This window comes from Rhinolophus sinicus, chromosome 13 (assembly GCF_057876585.1).
Source record: "Rhinolophus sinicus isolate RSI-liver-muscle chromosome 13, RSI-T2T, whole genome shotgun sequence".
Lineage (NCBI taxonomy): Eukaryota > Metazoa > Chordata > Mammalia > Chiroptera > Rhinolophidae > Rhinolophus > Rhinolophus sinicus.
In genome coordinates, this window is record NC_142513.1 from 60,470,646 (window position 1) to 60,488,107 (window position 17,462).

The following is a 17,462-nucleotide window of genomic DNA, read 5'->3' on the forward strand; positions in this document are numbered from 1 at the left end:
GTGGACGCTCCTGTAGCGGGGGCTGCGAGGAGGCCAGGCCCCGGCAAGCCGAGCCCTCCGGACGCTGACCACCGGTGCCATGGAGGACGAGCAGCCCGACAGCCTAGAGGGCTGGGTGCCGGTCCGCGAGGACCTCTTCGCCGAGCCCGAGCGGCACCAGCTGCGCTTCCTCGTGGCCTGGAACGACAAGGAGGGCAAGTTCGCGGTGACCTGTCACGACCGCACGGCGCAGCGGCTTCGGCGGCGGCGCGAGGGGAGCCGGCGGGGGTCCCCACCTGAGCCTGAGCCTGAGCCCGAGCCCGAGCCCGCGCTCCCGCCCAGCTGGGCGGGCCTGCTCTCGGCCGCCGGGCTCCAAGGCGCGCACCGGCAGCTGGCGGCGCTGTGGCCGCCGCTGGAGCGCTGCTTCCCGCCGCTGCCGCCGGAGCTGGAAGCAGGCGGCGGCGGGGTCTGGGGCCTGTGGGCGCTGGTGTGGCCCGCGCGTGCGAGCCCCGGCGAGGCGGCGCTGCAGGAGCTGTGCGTGCGGCTGGAGCGCTACCTGGGCCAGGCGGCCGACGGCTGCGGCGCCGCGGCCGTGCGTGATGCGCTCCTTCCGGCCGACGGCGGCGCGCCCGACTGCGAGAGCCCGCGCGCCTTCCGGGAGCGCGCCCTGCGCGCGCGGTGGGCCGAGGCGGGCGCGCGGCTGCTCCAGGTACGCGGGCCGGCCCCCTGCCACCTGTCCCTATAGTGTCCGGCCCATCAGAGGGGCTCCAGGGTGAGAGTGGGGGTCTTCAACCAGGCTCGCGCTGTGGAGGAGCAAGTTCTCAGTCTGAGGTGGAGAAGGGGGCGCAGGGTCACAGGTGTCCTTCACCTGCAGAGGGCAGCCAGGGGTAAGCTGCGGAGACGCGCGGAAGGCGCAGAGAGAGGACGAGTTAGGGTAAATTGGAGCAATTGGGAGCCGGAGTGGACCTTAACTCCTTTCACTGAAAATATTGGCAGAGCAGGCTGTTATATCGGAAAAGAGGCCATTCTTACTCTGGATGATTTTTCAGTGCATTCTTTTGAGGAACCGGAGACGTAAGAGAAGAATTCAGTAGATGGGTGGAAATAGAATAACTTAAGGATGTATTTATTGAAAAAAAAAAATTCTATACTGTTGATTTTATTTCTCTTGACCTGGGGATAATTCTTACCAAACGAGTTTATAATTATCACTATGAGTTATTTATCATAAATGCGCAGTATCAGAAGAAGTGCTTTGCAGAGACTAGAGTCATTGCTGTGACTGTAAATGAGTCTACTCTGCTGGGGGCTTGATGGCGCTATAAACCTTGGGAATTGAGGGAGTCTACATGACGGCCTCACTTTGACGCAACTCTATTACGTCCTCGTGAGATTTAAAAACGGAGTACAGCCTCGCAAAACTTATCGAAAAGTGATGAAAAAGTGTCATCCACAATCTACAACCCAGAGATAACCAGTTAGTATTTGATGACTTGCACGTCCTTTTCTCTGAGTACTTTGTACGAAGTTGAGATAAAATTTTGAACTCTGCTTTCCCCCAGTGTATTCAAGTTTACCACATGAGGGTTTCTTTTGTTTAGTTTTGTTTGCTTGGTGTGGGCTTCTAAATACTGTCCAAATTCGAGCCTTATTTACATTTTGCCTTCCAGATTCTTCAAGAGCATGAGAAAGCAAGCACCATGGTAGCATTAATGGAAGTTTATCGAGAAGAAGATGAGGTGTACCAGGAATTAGTTACCATGGCAACCACGTTCTTCCAGTATTTACTGCAGCCCTTTAGAGATATGCGAGAAGTTGCGACTTCATGTAAGCTTGATATTTTGGTATGTTTTCTTTATGTCTTTATTTTATCAGATTTACTGTTTGTCACATATTACTTCTTTAGTCACATTTAAGATTCAATCTCTGTTTGCCCATTGGGTTCACCCTTAATGTTTAGATGATACTGTAGATATGTTCATTTTATTTTTAAAAATTGATAAGAAATGAAGACATTTTACATTGGTCATCTTCTTACTACATTAAGATTTCCACAGATTTTCAAAGGTTAAACACATTCTTTGCTGACGACTTCTTTTTGATGTGATGCTTATTATTTTCCACCTCTAAGGACACATGCATATTTCTTAGAAATAAGATGAAATGTTAAATAGCAAGGCTCTGAATTGTAATTCGGTAATTTAAACTTTAGTAAATGCTGTCATCCGTCTAATTTCACTGAGCCATGGAACAACCCTGTGACACTAGTTAGAACAGGCATTCTCATCCAGTATTAAAAATGAAGCTAGGGCCCAGCGGGCTTCATTAGCTTTCCTTGGTCTCACTCCACAGTAATCAGAAGACATTAGAGAGATCGCTTGATCTCTGTCCCCCACCCTGGGCCATCCTTCCCCACATGCATTCACAGCCCCACGAGTCCACTGTACTGTAAAAATGGCACTGTGTTTTGATGAAACTCCTGCCACTCTAACCTGTGGAGAAAGTTGTTCTGTTGATTATTTTGAAAGTCTATTATTTGCATAATCTTCACTTTCTGTATATATATTTTCTTTTCTTAAATAACAGTTTTATTGAGATATAATTCACAGACCAATTCACCAATTTAAAGTGCACAATTCAGTGGGTTTTAGTATAGTCAGAATTGTGCAACCATCACCACTATCTAATGCCAGAATATTTTCATCAGCCCAAAAAGAAACTCCATACCCATTAGTAGTCATTCCCCATTCCCCATTCCCCCGCAACCCGAGGTAACTACCAGGCTATACTTTCTTGCATCTGCGGATTTCCCTATTCTGGATATTTCACGTTGTATGAACTCATACAATATGTGGTCCTTTGTGTCTGGCTCCTTTCATGTAGCATGCTTTCAAGGTCCATGCATGTTATAGTAGGTATCTGACTTTCATGTTTTTGTACTGCCAAGTATTCACTATATGGATACAGTACATTTTACTTATCCACTTAGCAGTTGATGGACATTTGGGTTATTTCCCCTTTTTGGCCATTATGAATAATGCTGCTATGAACATTTGTGTACACGTTTCTATGTGGACATATGTTTTCATTTCTCTTGGATATATACCTACCAGTGGAATTGCTAGGTCATAAGGTAACTCTATGCTTAAACTTTTAAACGAACTGCAGACTGTTCTCCAAAGCAAATGCCCAACTTGACATTCCCACCAGCAGTAAATGAGGGTTCCCGTTTGTCCACGTCATCACCAACACTTGTTATTCTGTCTTTTTGATGACAACCATGGGAGTGGATGTGAAGGGGTACCTCACTATAGTTTGGATTTACATATCCCTAATGTTGAACCCGGGTATATGTCTTATATTACTAGCTTTGCAGAAGAATTGGATGCTGGATGACACGGTACATGTCCTAGTCATGAATGTATAGCTTTTACTGTCTTTCAGGTTATTGTATTATTTGTGCAAAGAATCATGGCATTGAAAAGCTTCCTGCCATGTCCGTAAACAAAACCACAGTAACTGCTAACACTTGAGTGCTGTGTGTCAGGACTCCTGTTGACTGTTGAATAACAGAGATCTCATTTCCACAATTATGTGTGATTATTAATAGAGAAACATAACGTGACAGCATTCGTCTCTAGAAAGAGTTACTCTAGTAATGCAAAGGAAAAGTAGGTGTTTATTTTTTTCTTTATGTCCCAGAGTATCCCTTTGTCTTCCAGGGCGTACCCAACTTAGAGCTGTACTCATTCTCAGTAAGGAATTGCTGAATGAATGAAATGTTATTGACTAAGTAGTAGTAATAAAAGTAGTTGAAATAATCCACTTGACCAGTTTGCTTTCAATTTCCTAATGGCTGTACATTACCATTCTTTCTTCCTCATACAATTTTCCCCTTTCTATAGAAATCCTTGGATGAAGATGACCTAGGTCCTAAAAGGATAGTGGCCTTGCAGAAGGAAGCCCAGGAATGGACTAGACGGGCTGAAGAAGCTATAGTCTCTATTCAGGATATTACTGTGAATTATTTTAGAGAAACAGTGAAAGCATTAGCAGGTAATAATTTAAAATACTGCACGAAGGTACATGTAATTTTCATTTTATTAAAAAATCATTTGACTGTCTCTTTAGTACCAGGCACTAACTAGGTCCTGGGGATTCAGTGTAAGGATAATCAGAAACAGACACTGTCCAGTCTGTTGAGGGGAGATAATCTTAGTGACACATTCATACAAACACACAGGGAAATGGCAGTGGCAACGAGCCACATGAGAAGAGAAACACGGGACTCTGAGAGCCTGAGAGAGACATGAGGCTCCATCAGAGTGGTCAGCCAGGGCCCCTGAGAAGTGGCATTTGCCCTGATGTCTGAAGCGTAAATAGAAGTTGAGAGAGCAAGAAGGTGAGGGAAGAGTGTTCCAGGCAGAACGAATAGCATTTACCGAGCCCTCTGGCTTGAGGGAGCTTGGCAAGTGTGAGAAACTTAGAGAAAGGCGCAGGACTTGGAGCAGAGTGTAGAGAATCGGGCGGGGCTGACTGGGGGAGTGCAGGCAAGACAGGAGGACGAGATTGGGGGGCCGTGTGGGCTGGGGGAAGGAAGTTCGTCGTGTCTCCAATCATTGTCCATGGCAGTTCCAAAGACGAAACAAGTTCTTGTCTGTCAACCAGTTTGTTAAATTATAGTATTCATGAAACAATACCATGTGCCGTGTTTCCCCCAAATAGAACCTCGCTGGACAATCAGCTCTAATGCGTCTTTTGGAGCAAAAATTACTATAAGACCAGTATTATATTATACTCGGTATTGTATATTATATTATATTTATTGTATATATTATATTATAATATTTATATTATATTATAAAGACCCAGTCTTATATTACAGTAAAATAAGACCCGGTCTTATATTAATTTTTGCTCCAAAAGCTGAATTAGAGCTGATTGTCCGGCTAGGTCTTATTTTCGGGGAAACACAGTAGCTACTAAGCATGCTTCTCTGTCTTTATTTTTATGAATGGCAGGAATTCATTCATAAAATTATATGAATTACATATATTAAGTGAAATAAACAATATATAGAGAAGAATGATTATCTTGTGGGTTTTTTGGGTTTTCTTTTCTTTTGGTCAAACTATCTATATAACCCTGTCTGTCTGGCTAGATATAGAAACAGTCTAGAAGTATATGCAGCAAAATGTAAGAAGCAGTTGCAAGTAGGTGAGATTCATGATTATTTTCCTCTTTCTTAAAAAAATGAAATATGTAAAATTTTATACTAAGGACGACGTATTATTTTTGTTTGTGATAATAAAAAAAAGTCATTAAAATACATTTTCTTTTAAAAAGGATATTTCACAGGTAACACGGGAAGCAATAAAAGAATTAGGTCAGGATAAATGTTTCCATTATAATCCGACAGGAATGCAGAAACAAATGGAACAGGATGAGAAGAGATTTGGCCAGGCTGCCTGGGCCACAGCAACCCCAAGGTTAGAAAGACTCCAGCTGATGTTAGCCCGGGAGTCGCTGCAGCTCATGAGAGCCAAAGAGCTGTGTTTAAATCACAAAAGAGCTGAAATTCAGGGAAAGGTAAGGCAAAGACTAAGGTAACTTTGTTTTAGAAATACACTGACTTTAGATCTCATCTTCCCTCCAGCCATTGTTAAAGAGGTTCCTTTCTTCACTTATTCCAACACTATCTTCTAGCAGGTGAGAATTTAGACGAAGGAAGATTGGCCATAAAGTTACACTTTGCTCAAGAGTGGCTTTGAAGTATTATATTGTAGGATTCACTTGATAACAACATTGAACTCTGTACTGAAATGGGTACTATACTCTAAAGTCAATGAATATTTTCAATGTCAAGCAATGTTTTCAGCACAACTTTAGGACAATCAGAGATGCTTTAGGATCATGGTCACGTAAATTTTTTCCTGTAATGTTATGACTTGAAAGCAGAAAAACACTGTAAAGACCTCACTGCCATTGATTTTTCTCAAAGCCTAAATATTTTCATATGTTTTAAGGATGAGATAAAGTATTTGTAAAAAAATGTTGCATAGGGCACTTTTGTTTCATTAAATGAAATGGAAGAATATTTATTCTCCATTTGCTTTTTTTATGATTGGTATTGAGCAAGGAATTGGAAATAGCTCAGATGCTTCTACAGTTTGCTTTTAACAATAATAATTATTTTAACTTGCTCTTTTTTTTTTTTCATGAAAACAAGATGGAAAATCTTCCAGAACAAGAAAAAAATGTAGATGTTGTAGATGAATTAGAAATACAGTATTATGAAGTTCAACTAGAACTATATGAAGTTAAATTGCAGATATTAAAATATGAAGAAATACTACTTACTACACAGTTGGACTCTATTAAAAGAGTTATAAAAGGTAAAATTTATATTTAAATATATATTAATGTTTCAATTACACATTCAAGACAATACAGACCATATTATCAATTACTTCTTATAAATTGTCTAAAACATCTACTGAGATTTCCTAAATAAAGTTTCCCTTCAGTATTTTTATTATTCAAATAATACATTCATTGTTAAACACTCAGCAAAATAAAGGAAGGAAAACTGCTATTACCCCAGTTCCATCATCTAGTGATGCTTAGTGATAATAATTTGCTGATTAGCTTTGTAGCCTGATGTCTATATAAATATCTATAAATTTTTAAAAGATTTTTAAAAAAAGGTATCTATCAATTTTTAAACTAATATATCACTTCAGTATCCTCGTTTTCCTTTAATACGTAATAAGCATCTTTCCATTTCAATGAGTAATGAAATCTTCAAAAATTTTAATGGCTGCACAGTATTCTATTATATGGATGTACCAACCATGATTTTCAGTTTTTCACGGTTGTGAACAGCAGTGCAGTGAAAAATGGTCCTTTCTTTACACATGTCTTTGTGTGTAGGACAGATGATTTCCTTGGAATAAATATTCTAAAGATGGAATCATTGGATCAAGGACAGTAAAAAATTTACATTTGACACATATCTGTTAAAACAACACAACAATCATTTTGGTAAACATTTTTTTCTCACCTCTATTATTTTTTAAGTTCTAAATTTCATACTGCAGTGGGCCTCCAGATAGGTTATACAAAATGACATTCCCATCAGCAGTTTATGAAAATATCTGTTTCCCCATACTTTTACCATTCTTTTAAATTCTTGCCTACTTGATACCCCAAAAAAAAACATCTTCTAATTTTCATTTATTCAGTTATAAGGGATATTGAACACAATTTTGTATATTTACTGGCCATTTGTATTTTTCTTATTAAGTGTCTATTCATGGTCTTTGTCCATTATTCTTTGGAATGTTCTGTTTCCATATTAAGGACATTATTTTTTGCTGTATGTTGCAAATAAATTCTCCCTGTCATTTGCTTTTCCTTGCCTTGCAGAAGAAATATTTAACTGTTATGAAGTCACATCAATTTTCTGCTTTGGGTGTTACACCTGCTAAAATCCTCCTCATCCTGTAATTATATCAGTACTTTACATATTTTTATGATTTTTAAAAGAACAGTTAGCTCTTTAATCCATGTGAAATTTATTTTGATGTGGGGTAGGAATCTAACTTTTCCCCACCAATTTGTTAGCAGTCCCAATGACCGATTTTGAAAACAATTTCCCCTACTGTTTTGACTTGCTACCTGTCTCATATCCAGAATTACTATATTTATTTTGATCTATTTATGAACATTGTTATTTTCTTTCATAGATTTGTGAATGGCTTCTGGTACTGGTACCAAACTGTTCCCATTATTGTATCTTGGAGGTACACTTATTTATCTGGGAAAGCATGTATCTCTCTCACTACTTTTCCACAAGTTTTCTGAAGTGTTCTCATTTCTTTATCCTTCCAGATGAACTTTTAGAATCATTTTGACAAGTTCAAAAAAAAAAAAAAACTCGTTGGAATTTTTATTGGGATTGTGCTTAAAATTAGAGATTAATTTGGGGAGAATTGTTGTCTTTGCAATTTTGAATCTTCCCATCCAAGAACATGGTATGTCTCTCCATGTACTTAAATATTTTTTTCCCTAAAGTTCCTCCAAGTTTAATAATTTTCTTCATATAGATCCTGAACATTTAATTTAATCCTAGGTTTTCAAAAAATTTTGCAGTAGTTTGAAGTTATAAGCATTTTACAAATTTAGGAAAAAATTCTATTAAGAAAAAGTTAATTTGGAAGGATGCATGCCACATTGTTGATAATATTTTCCTCTGGATTGAGGTCCCAAAGGTTTGGGGCAAGAAGAAGAAAATTTCTCTTTCTGTATTCTATAATTCTGTAGGCCTTGAATTTGTTACAATTAGCATACATTTTAAAAAAATCAATATGTAATGAATATTAAATATCATCAAGGCAGCTTACACAATATATTGCTGGTAGCATGTAAGTTGCCTTTCTGGAGTGCCATTTGACGGTAGTTATCGAGAGTGTTCGATATTCATCTGCTAAGGAAGTAATAAAAAAATGTACACACAGATCTCTATTCAGAGAAGTCCATCACAATGAAATTGATAATAATGGAACATTGGAATATTCTAACAACAGCATGTTTGAATTAGAGAATACTGTGTTGCCATTAAATTTTATTTCCATCACATAGAAACTGTTCTCTTAGAATTCTGTTTATTGATATGTGTAGCTATGTAAGTTGTGCGTGTAACACAGACACACACACATAATTGTTAATAGTGGTTCTCCCTGGACGGTGGGATTACACATGTTCTTTACTTTCCTTACATTTAAAAATTTTATGCATTTTTATAATAAAACATGTCTTTACAAATCATTAATATGTTTCTAGATAAACAGGATGAAGTTGTCTATTATGATCCGTGTGAAAGTCCAGAGGAACTTAAAGTCATTGACCGAGTAACGGGGCTACAGGATGATAGGAATTTGGAGGTGAAGGAGCTCAGCCGGCGGTGCCAGCAGCTGGAGAGCAAACGGGGCAGGATCTGCGCTAGAAGAGCCCATCTCAGGAACAGAAAGGTGGGCGCCCAGGGCAGCTTGCTTTCTGTCCCCTTCCTGGGATCTCTTCTTTCATGAAAATTAAAGAGGTATTGAAAATAAGGCTTTACCAACCCAGTGATTAATTTTTTTTGTGTTTATATGGATAACAGTGGCTACAATTAAAATACATTTAAACGTTTTTCTTAAAACGAAACTTTGTTTCCTTGGGATTTAAGGATTCACCATAATCTCTAGATTTTAATTCATTCATTCAATAACTATGTGTTGACTGCCTATTACATACACAGGTATTTTAAAAGTCACAATAAGTAGAAACTTCTAATAATCAGCTATACTAAATTCTAAAATTTAGTGTAAATTGTTGGTGATAAAATCTGTCAAAAAAAATTTAGCTCATTTCAATCCTCATATTTGTTTTTTCCTTAATTTTTAAAAACTCCATAATAAAAAGTTAACATGCTAAGAATGGTTAAGCATAGTTGAAATACAGTTTTCAATATAATTTTTCAGGTGTTTATAGGTTGGATATGTTTATGTAGGTATGTTTGGAAATATAATTACTATTTGTAACGTGTTAAAACAACAGCATTCATTCTTAGGACACATCCCATTTAAGAATGGGGACTCCTTTGTGTCCTTTCATTTCCCTTTGGTTGGAGAATTAGCTTTTTCATCTCCTAAAGCACTAAATCATAGCTGTGGCCCTCTGGTCAGGAACAACTGATTCCTACAAGCACCCAGCAGCCCTCATCACATGGCTGAGGAGGTGGCAGTACCATTGAGCCACTGCAGAAACTCCTATTCACGAGTGCCTCACACAGCACCCCAAAGGCAGTGCTTTCTTCTTTTAACCTTTTATGCTATAGCCCATGGTAATATTAAAATATTATTCCAACAGGATCAATGCAAAGAAAATCATCGGCTCCGATTGCAGCAGGCTAAAGAAAGTATAAAATATTTTCATCAGCATCATAGTATTCAGATGGTGAGTAATTAAAGAAAAATGTTTTAGATTTGCATCATATGGCCCCCTGGCTTAAGTTTATGGACATTGGAGCTCCTGCCCTGGACCTGCAGCTGTCAGCCTCGATCCGGGGGAGACTGCAGTCTGGGGAGCAGACTTGATGGTGGTCAGGGGGATGTGATGTCGGGTACAGCCCCTTTCTCTTTCAAGACTTTTGTTTTGAGGAATTTACAAATGTGTTTGTTTAAATATAGAAAAGAGACAAGATCAAAGAAGAAGAAAAAAAGAAAAAAGAATGGATAAACCAAGAACGCCAAAAAACCCTGCAACGATTGAGAGCATTTAAAGAGGTAAGTTCCAGAAATAATCACCTCGCCTACATTTTCTGCAGATATAAGTGAAGATCGCCCATCCTCAGAGAAAGTATGAAGTGTTATGAACAGATCATTTGGAACACAAAATGTTCCCCAAATGCCGCTATTTTTAGTATATTGATAAAAGCCAAAAATATTAGACTACCAAGATATTTTGACATTGCCACATGCTAGGGTTCCTGCTGTCCCCTCCCGAGGGGTGCTAGCTCTGCCCACCATGATGTTGACCAGCAGGGAAAATGGAAAATAGTTAAACTGCCCTCAATTTAAGCTGGCCTCTTCCTCATTTGCAATAAAGAATTCTTTAAAATGAAGTCAAAGAAACACTGTGACGTAAGTATTGTTAAGTGCTCCGTTAAAAGTAAATAGGTTTTTTTTTTTAAAAAAGCAAATAGTTACTTATTTAAAAATAACATTAAACTTTCGAATATAAAACATAAACCGGTTCTCATCACACATTTCCACACACATCTTCACAAAGACCCAAGTTCATTGGTGCCGCAAAGAGCAAACCACTCACTCCAGACGAGCCTCTGGAATAAGGTGCGGAAGGTGTGCTGTGTGATAACAAGCCACTGGAGGGAGAAGTCATGACGTACGGCCCTCATCTTGTTTTCTGATCCTACTATGACCGTCACCAAGTGTCCCCCCTTCTGTATCCCAGTCTCCTTGCCTAGGTACTTAGAGTCATTCTCCTTTCATTTTTAAAACAACCTCCTGAGCTACTGTCACCCACTTTACAGGTGAGTAAGCAAGGTTTCCACGGGGTTATACAGAGCGGGGTCTCTCACTCCAGAGCCATAGCCCAGATTCTCCTGCCCGGGCAGCACATCACAATCATCTGGGGATCCTCTAAAAGTCCTAATGCCAGACCCCACTTCCAGGGATTCTAAGTTTCTCGTCCTGGACTGGGGCCTGGGCATGAATGGAAGCAGGAAGAACGCAGTGGAGGGAGCGACAGGAACACCAGCTGGACGCAGAGCACGGGAGCGGTCAGTCAGTAGAGGACCTGCGTGCAGTGGGGTCAGCACGGAGGAAGGGACTCCCGAGGCCAAGTCCAGCTCCTTAGCCCCGAACCAGTCAGATAGATTAGTGATCAACTTTCAAACAGAGATGGTATGAAGGTGGGAGGATAGACAGATGGCAAGTGACAGAATCAGGCCGCCTAAGCGCTCAGCAAAGTGGAACAATGAGTTAAAAAAAAAAACCTAACAGGTTGATCTCAAATTGGTTTAAGTTGCAGGTTTTTTGGTCCAAAAATATACTTCACAGGGGGTGGTAGGAAGGAGTGTGCGTGTGCGTGTGCGTGTGTGTGATTTAAATGTAGGGAAAAGAACCTTGAGAATTTAGTTTCCTTCAGTTTAATGTGAATCACTTGGGATAAAGCTGAAGAAAAGCTTATGAGTTTTTCAAAAGGAACAGAAGCATCCTTTGTAGACTGAGAGAATTCCGTCCCCTTTGAGCATATTTGGAAGGAAGGAAGTAGGAGAGGGAGAAGGCCGGAAATGAAGTCATGTGATATAAGATACTTGTGGAGCCCAGACAAGTTTTCCTTACATACCTGAAAGGCTGTGAGGAGGTGAAAGATTTCATTGGTCCTGGGCGAGCCTCAGGGAGGCAGTCTGCCCAGCAATGTCACGTAGAACTCAGCAGGCCGGAGTCACAGCAACCTGCTGCTGTGGGATGAAGGAGGGGCTCCTTGCTGGTTGGGGCTCCCCGACATCAGGGATGGCATGATGAGCCCTGGATTCTGGCCAGAGTTTCTGGGATTCTGTTCTACTGGCCTGCTCTGTAACAGAAAGGGGCTGGACGGCGGCTACATCAGTGAGGTTGGGAGCTTGCGGCCACTGCTTTGCTATTTTTTCTGAAAACAACAGATGTGGGAGAGACAGAAGTACTCTGAGTTTATCACGAATTACGCTTTTGTGTGTTTTAAGTTTACACTTAAACTTCAGTGTTTTAAGTTTACATTTAACACAAACTTCAGTGTTTTAAGTTTGGTGTGTGTTTTTGGTTTACATCTACAATAGAAGTATCATATTGTATACATCCTTTGCCAGTTTCTCTTTTCACTTAAATCACGTGTTGAGATGTATTGTGTCCATATATATATATATATATATATATATATATATATATACATATATATATATATGTATTGTGTCTATATATATATATATATATATATATATATATATATATATATAGATCTAGTTCATGTTAATGGCTGCATAGTATTATTTTATGTGTTTTATTGGCTAATCAATGTCTTCTTTAGGGACACCCCCCACCCCCAAAATTAGTTCTTTGTTAGGTTAGGGATTTCTTTATCAAATACTGGAGAGACCAGAACTTTTTAAATTTACATTTCTAAATTCTAAAATTTAAGTCTAAAAATTAGCGAAAAGAAACATCCACAATTCCTGTTCTACCTGTTACTTTGAGGTCCACTCTGCAGGCATTTTTCATAGATATGTTTTTTGCATGGTTATAAATATAACACTGTATCATCTATATTTTTTCAGGATGTTTCAGACTTTGTACCATTTATGATTTTTCATGGCTGCCTAATATTTTAAATAAATTCACTGTAATTCAACTATTGTTGATATTTAGAGTTTATGATTTTTAATACTAAAAATATTATGATGAATATTTTTATACGTATCCTTTCATATCTGTTTTATTACAGAGAAAGTATTATATCAATGGATATAAATGTTTATTCTTTAATACAGATTTAGTGGTAAAGGTGGCTGTATAAACTGAGAAGGAGCCACTTTGTGAATCAGAACAATTCAGGAACAGAAATCTTCAGTGTTCATTTGTTTATCGAAAGTTCCAGCATTTTGATGATTTGCCTTTGTGGCACGTTTCTCACAACAGTTTTCCATTTTCAGAGATGTCCAGGTCGGTCTGTACCAAAGGCCTCTTGCTCAGAACTGGAGGCTCCACACCTGCCAGGTAGACTCTCCCAGCGGACCTCCTTGCCAGCTTCTCAGAGGAAGGCGGTAATCCCTCCGTCCGCCAGGAAAACCAGAAGTGCTCCCTTGCCGGAAGTTAGTCACGTGAAAACCTCCGAGTTTCAGGACTGTCCTGGAGGTATCCCCGCCCAGATTTTTGTTCCAGCTGGTGACCAGGCACACTCCAGATCCAGTGAGGAATTGTCACTACCGACACAACCTCCTGCCCCTCCCCCTCCGCCCCCGCCGCCGCCGCCGCCGCCACCACCACCACCACCACCACCACCACCACCACCACCGCCGCCGCCGCCACCACCACCGCCACCACCACCACCACCACCGCCACCACCACCACCGCCACCACCGCCACCCCTCCCAGCCTTGTCCTTGTCTTCTCAATCTGCAAATCATTGGAATTTACATGTCAGGACTTCCGTAAAAGATGATCAGCCACTTCCTCTAGTGTCTGAATCGCCTGCTGAAGGACCGCGTGATTCCTCAGACAGTTTTAAACGCCCAGGTAATCCGCCGGAATCTGTCCCTGCTCCCCATGGGGTGTTGAGCGGTTGGGCTTTAGAAGCCATCGTCTTCAAATCAACATCTGTTTCAGAATTCTCTGTAATCTTAAAATATCCCAGTATTTGCTACCTTAAATATTACTCTTTTAGTGCAAAGTTAGCATAGCCTAAATCAGGGTTTGAGAAATGCTAACTCATCTTGAAGAAACCATCTCGATACATTTCATGGTCACATGACCAGGGATCCCTCAAGCTGTCAAAGACTCAACCTGTTTCAGACTTTAGTGTCTGATTGTGTTGCTTTGAATCACGCTTCCTGCTCCATCTGAGTCTTTTACAGAATTAACTTGTATCTTAAGCAGAAGATTGGTTGGGAATTATTGCAGAGGAATAATAGTCGGAATATGTAAGGCTGTTCTTACAGACTGAGCAGTGGACTGAGGAACCTTACTGTGGGAAATCTTTCTAAAGTGGTAAAAAACAACAACAATGGACCACTTTTTGCCTTTCCAAATACAGTATACTGAATACACTTGAATATTTCTTTGTTTAATGAGGTCTATAGTTCTCATTATGGTTTAGACATCAACTATTGAGGACACTGGCTTAAATCTGCCAAGACTCAAAGCCTTTGGGTGTGTGTGTGTGTGTGTGTGTGTGTGTGTACACACGAGTGTGTTAGATAAATCCTAGCAAAATGCTGTGTACACTTGTTTTTAAGACTATGTGTGAATGCCTCCAGCTAGAACATGCACAGGTACTGCGACAGGTCATATGAATAGAAATGTAACGGTTCCAAACTGTCGTTCTGGATAATTGAGTATTGTGGTTATTTGAGCTCAGGTTTCACTGTACGTAGAACAGGTGCAAATGAAAATGTCCACACTGTCCGGTGGAAGCCCACGTCCATGGCGTGTGCAACACGGAGAGCGTGCGTGCCGATGCCTAGCTCGCAGTCCAGCTGTGGGCAGATCCTTGGGAGGCGCCCCATTCCAGCCTGGGTCTAGGGCACAGTGTGGGAGAGCCCTCTTCAACTCCCACACACTGCCTCTCCCACTGAGAAGAAGAAAGTGTGAACTAGTACCAAACTGTGCAACTGTCTTCTTCCTCTTAGGAGGGTATCGTCCTCCTAAGAGGTTATAGGTCCTAACAGGTTATAGGTTCGAGTCCAAAGTGAAGTAGTATTTTGTTAGCCATAGCCTGGCCTTCAGTCCTGAATGAGAAGGCTTCATCTTGAAGCCTTACCTGGGAGATCTCTGAACCTGTGCCCACAGCCGTGCCCTCCAGGGGTCTCCGCGTGCCAGAGTGAAAAAGAGCTTCTCTTCACCACGGCCTCGAAACTCTAATTTGTGTTTTGACAGCATTTCACACCCTCAAGAACAGAGAGTGTAAGTTACCTCAGGGTACCGTGGGTGGAATTAAACACACTATATACAGAGGGACGTGCCAGTGCCACCCCTGCCAGGTTCATTGAGCTACTGATGAAAGTTGTCCTTGAAGCCTTTTCATGTGTGGAAACCTACTCACCTCACTGTCATACTTGACTCATCAGTCATCACTAATACCTGAGACTGAAGCTGGAGAGATACAGCAGGGTATGTTTTTTAAAAAGAGTTTTTAAAGTGGCAAGGGACATGGAGGCAACGCAGTGTCAGAGGTATCTGTCATACACGTGGGATCACAGTCTTTATGCCCCAGGCATCTGTCACTCTTTTCAGGATCACACGGAAATATCACAACATCTGTGTCTTGAAAAACAGCCATTCTAACCAAAGGTGTGCACAGCTGTGCCTGTGAGTTGCTGGGGCGGGAAGAAAGTGGTCAAGATAAAACGTCAGGGATTCCACTATGCTGGATCCACACAGGGAGCTTCTGGTTGGTCTTGCTAGCAAATAACCCAAACATCTGTTTACAGAAAGGATGGTTCTTTGTTTCAATCATGGTGTTAACTGATGTGTGACTTAACACCTTGACCTAGTCCACAAATGTCTGACTTGTTGACAGTACATGCTCTGTTTACTCAATTTCAGGATCTATGGATGAGGTGTTGGCCTCCTTGAGGCGTGACAGAGCCCCACTCCAGAAAGTGGACGTGCCCTCGGCCCCTCCCCGCACCTCAGTCAACGAGCACATTCTGGCTGCCATAAGGCAGGGCGTCAAACTGAAGAAAGTTCACCCCAACCGTGACCTGAGCCCCAGCAGTAAACCAACCAGCGACCTGGAGAGTAGCATCAAGGCGGCGCTCCAGAGAATCAAGAGGGTGTCTGCTGACTCAGACGAGGAGGACGAGGAGGAGGAAGAGGACAGCGATGGGCAGGGCCTCAGCGACTGGGACCGCTGAGCCCTTCTCCAAGGCCAAGGGCCATGCAGTGTGCTGGCAGGAAGGCACCGAGGCCCCAGGCTCGTTCTGGAAAGTATGTGAACAGGGCAGACCGGCCACACAACGCCTGGGAGATGCAAGGCTGTGTGTGTGATGTCGCAGCTTTCGTTTAATGTTGTGGCTCTTAAAACCAGGGAAGTACAGATGTGGTGACTGTCACACACTGAACCGTAGCTGGGAATCTAAGACTGGCACTAAGTATTGCTGGCATAAGAGGATAGTATTTCTTTTTCACCGTGGATGTTCTAGAATCATTCCCTTATTCTGAAAAACGTTTACACTCCGATGACATATGGTAAACAGCACTCTTAGACTACTGACCGTGTCCTGTGTGTGTGCAGTAGTGCTTTCCTCAGATTTAAAGGTTTGAATGTGAACATTATAATAGCAATAACCAGAATGCATTGCTCATATTCAGGAATTCTTTTAAATATTTTAAATGAAATGTATTTTATGTATTGAGCATTCTATAAAGTCATAATAAAAAACTATTTATAATGCATCTGTGTCGTTCATGAGGAAATGAAATCTTAACTGATGAAAAGCACAGCCTTTCCTGTGTGTGTTAAAGTTTTTAATAAGATTTTAGCTAAACGTTTAAGCAAATGCTAAGGGGAAAGTGTTCCCTTCAAAACTGAAGTCCCATTGCTGGTCTCCCTTCCCCTCCTTGCTTTGTGTTGAAATTAGGAAAGGAGAAGGGACCGATAAACAGCAGAATATACATTTCTCCAATCGCCCAGTTTCCCACTAACCTCATATCCCTCACGGGGCCATGACAATTCTGGGTTTCCACAAAACGAAATGACGCTGGGCTTCTGTTCCAAATCCCAGAGGCAGGTCACGTGGTGTGCCCCTGGCCTCCGTCCCCACCACAGACAGGCCAAGCTTAGCCCTAAGGTATTTCTCTGGAAAGAATGTGATATTTTAAAAAACAGCAAAATCAAAATGTGTATTTTACAGTTAGCTATTATTTTTACTTTCATTATTGTAAATTCAGTATTGTGAACCAGTGAGCTCATTCAGGCTTGGGAAATTCTCAGAATTGCTTTCTAAGGGCTGCCAAAGATGAGACCCTTAAAAAAAAAGATCCTTTTCAAAAGAGTTCTCCTGATTAAAACTTCTCTCCCAATTGTGTCTCAAGACTTCTCCCTCTCTGGAACATTCTCTCCCTCATGTCTCCCTTCCCCTTCTTTTCTAGCCAAGCCTTGCAGTCAGTCCAGACTCTGGCCTTGGGGAATTCAGCGCCAAGGGGAGGGGCCAGTCTGTGTCC

The 17,462-nt window shown here is 41.3% G+C and overlaps 1 protein-coding gene across 1 annotated transcript; it reads left to right on the forward strand.

The window, feature by feature from the left end:
- The first annotated feature begins 79 nt into the window (after positions 1-79).
- WHAMM (WASP homolog associated with actin, golgi membranes and microtubules) lies at positions 80-16,692 on the forward strand. Its single transcript, XM_019743485.3, has 10 exons — positions 80-688; positions 1,650-1,823; positions 3,885-4,035; positions 5,399-5,568; positions 6,209-6,374; positions 8,824-9,011; positions 9,892-9,978; positions 10,212-10,307; positions 13,232-13,814; positions 15,843-16,692. Exons 1-10 carry the CDS (start codon positions 80-82, stop codon positions 16,151-16,153), a joined length of 2,535 nt encoding a protein of 844 aa, XP_019599044.3. The 3' UTR covers positions 16,154-16,692.
- The last annotated feature ends 770 nt before the right edge of the window (positions 16,693-17,462 follow it).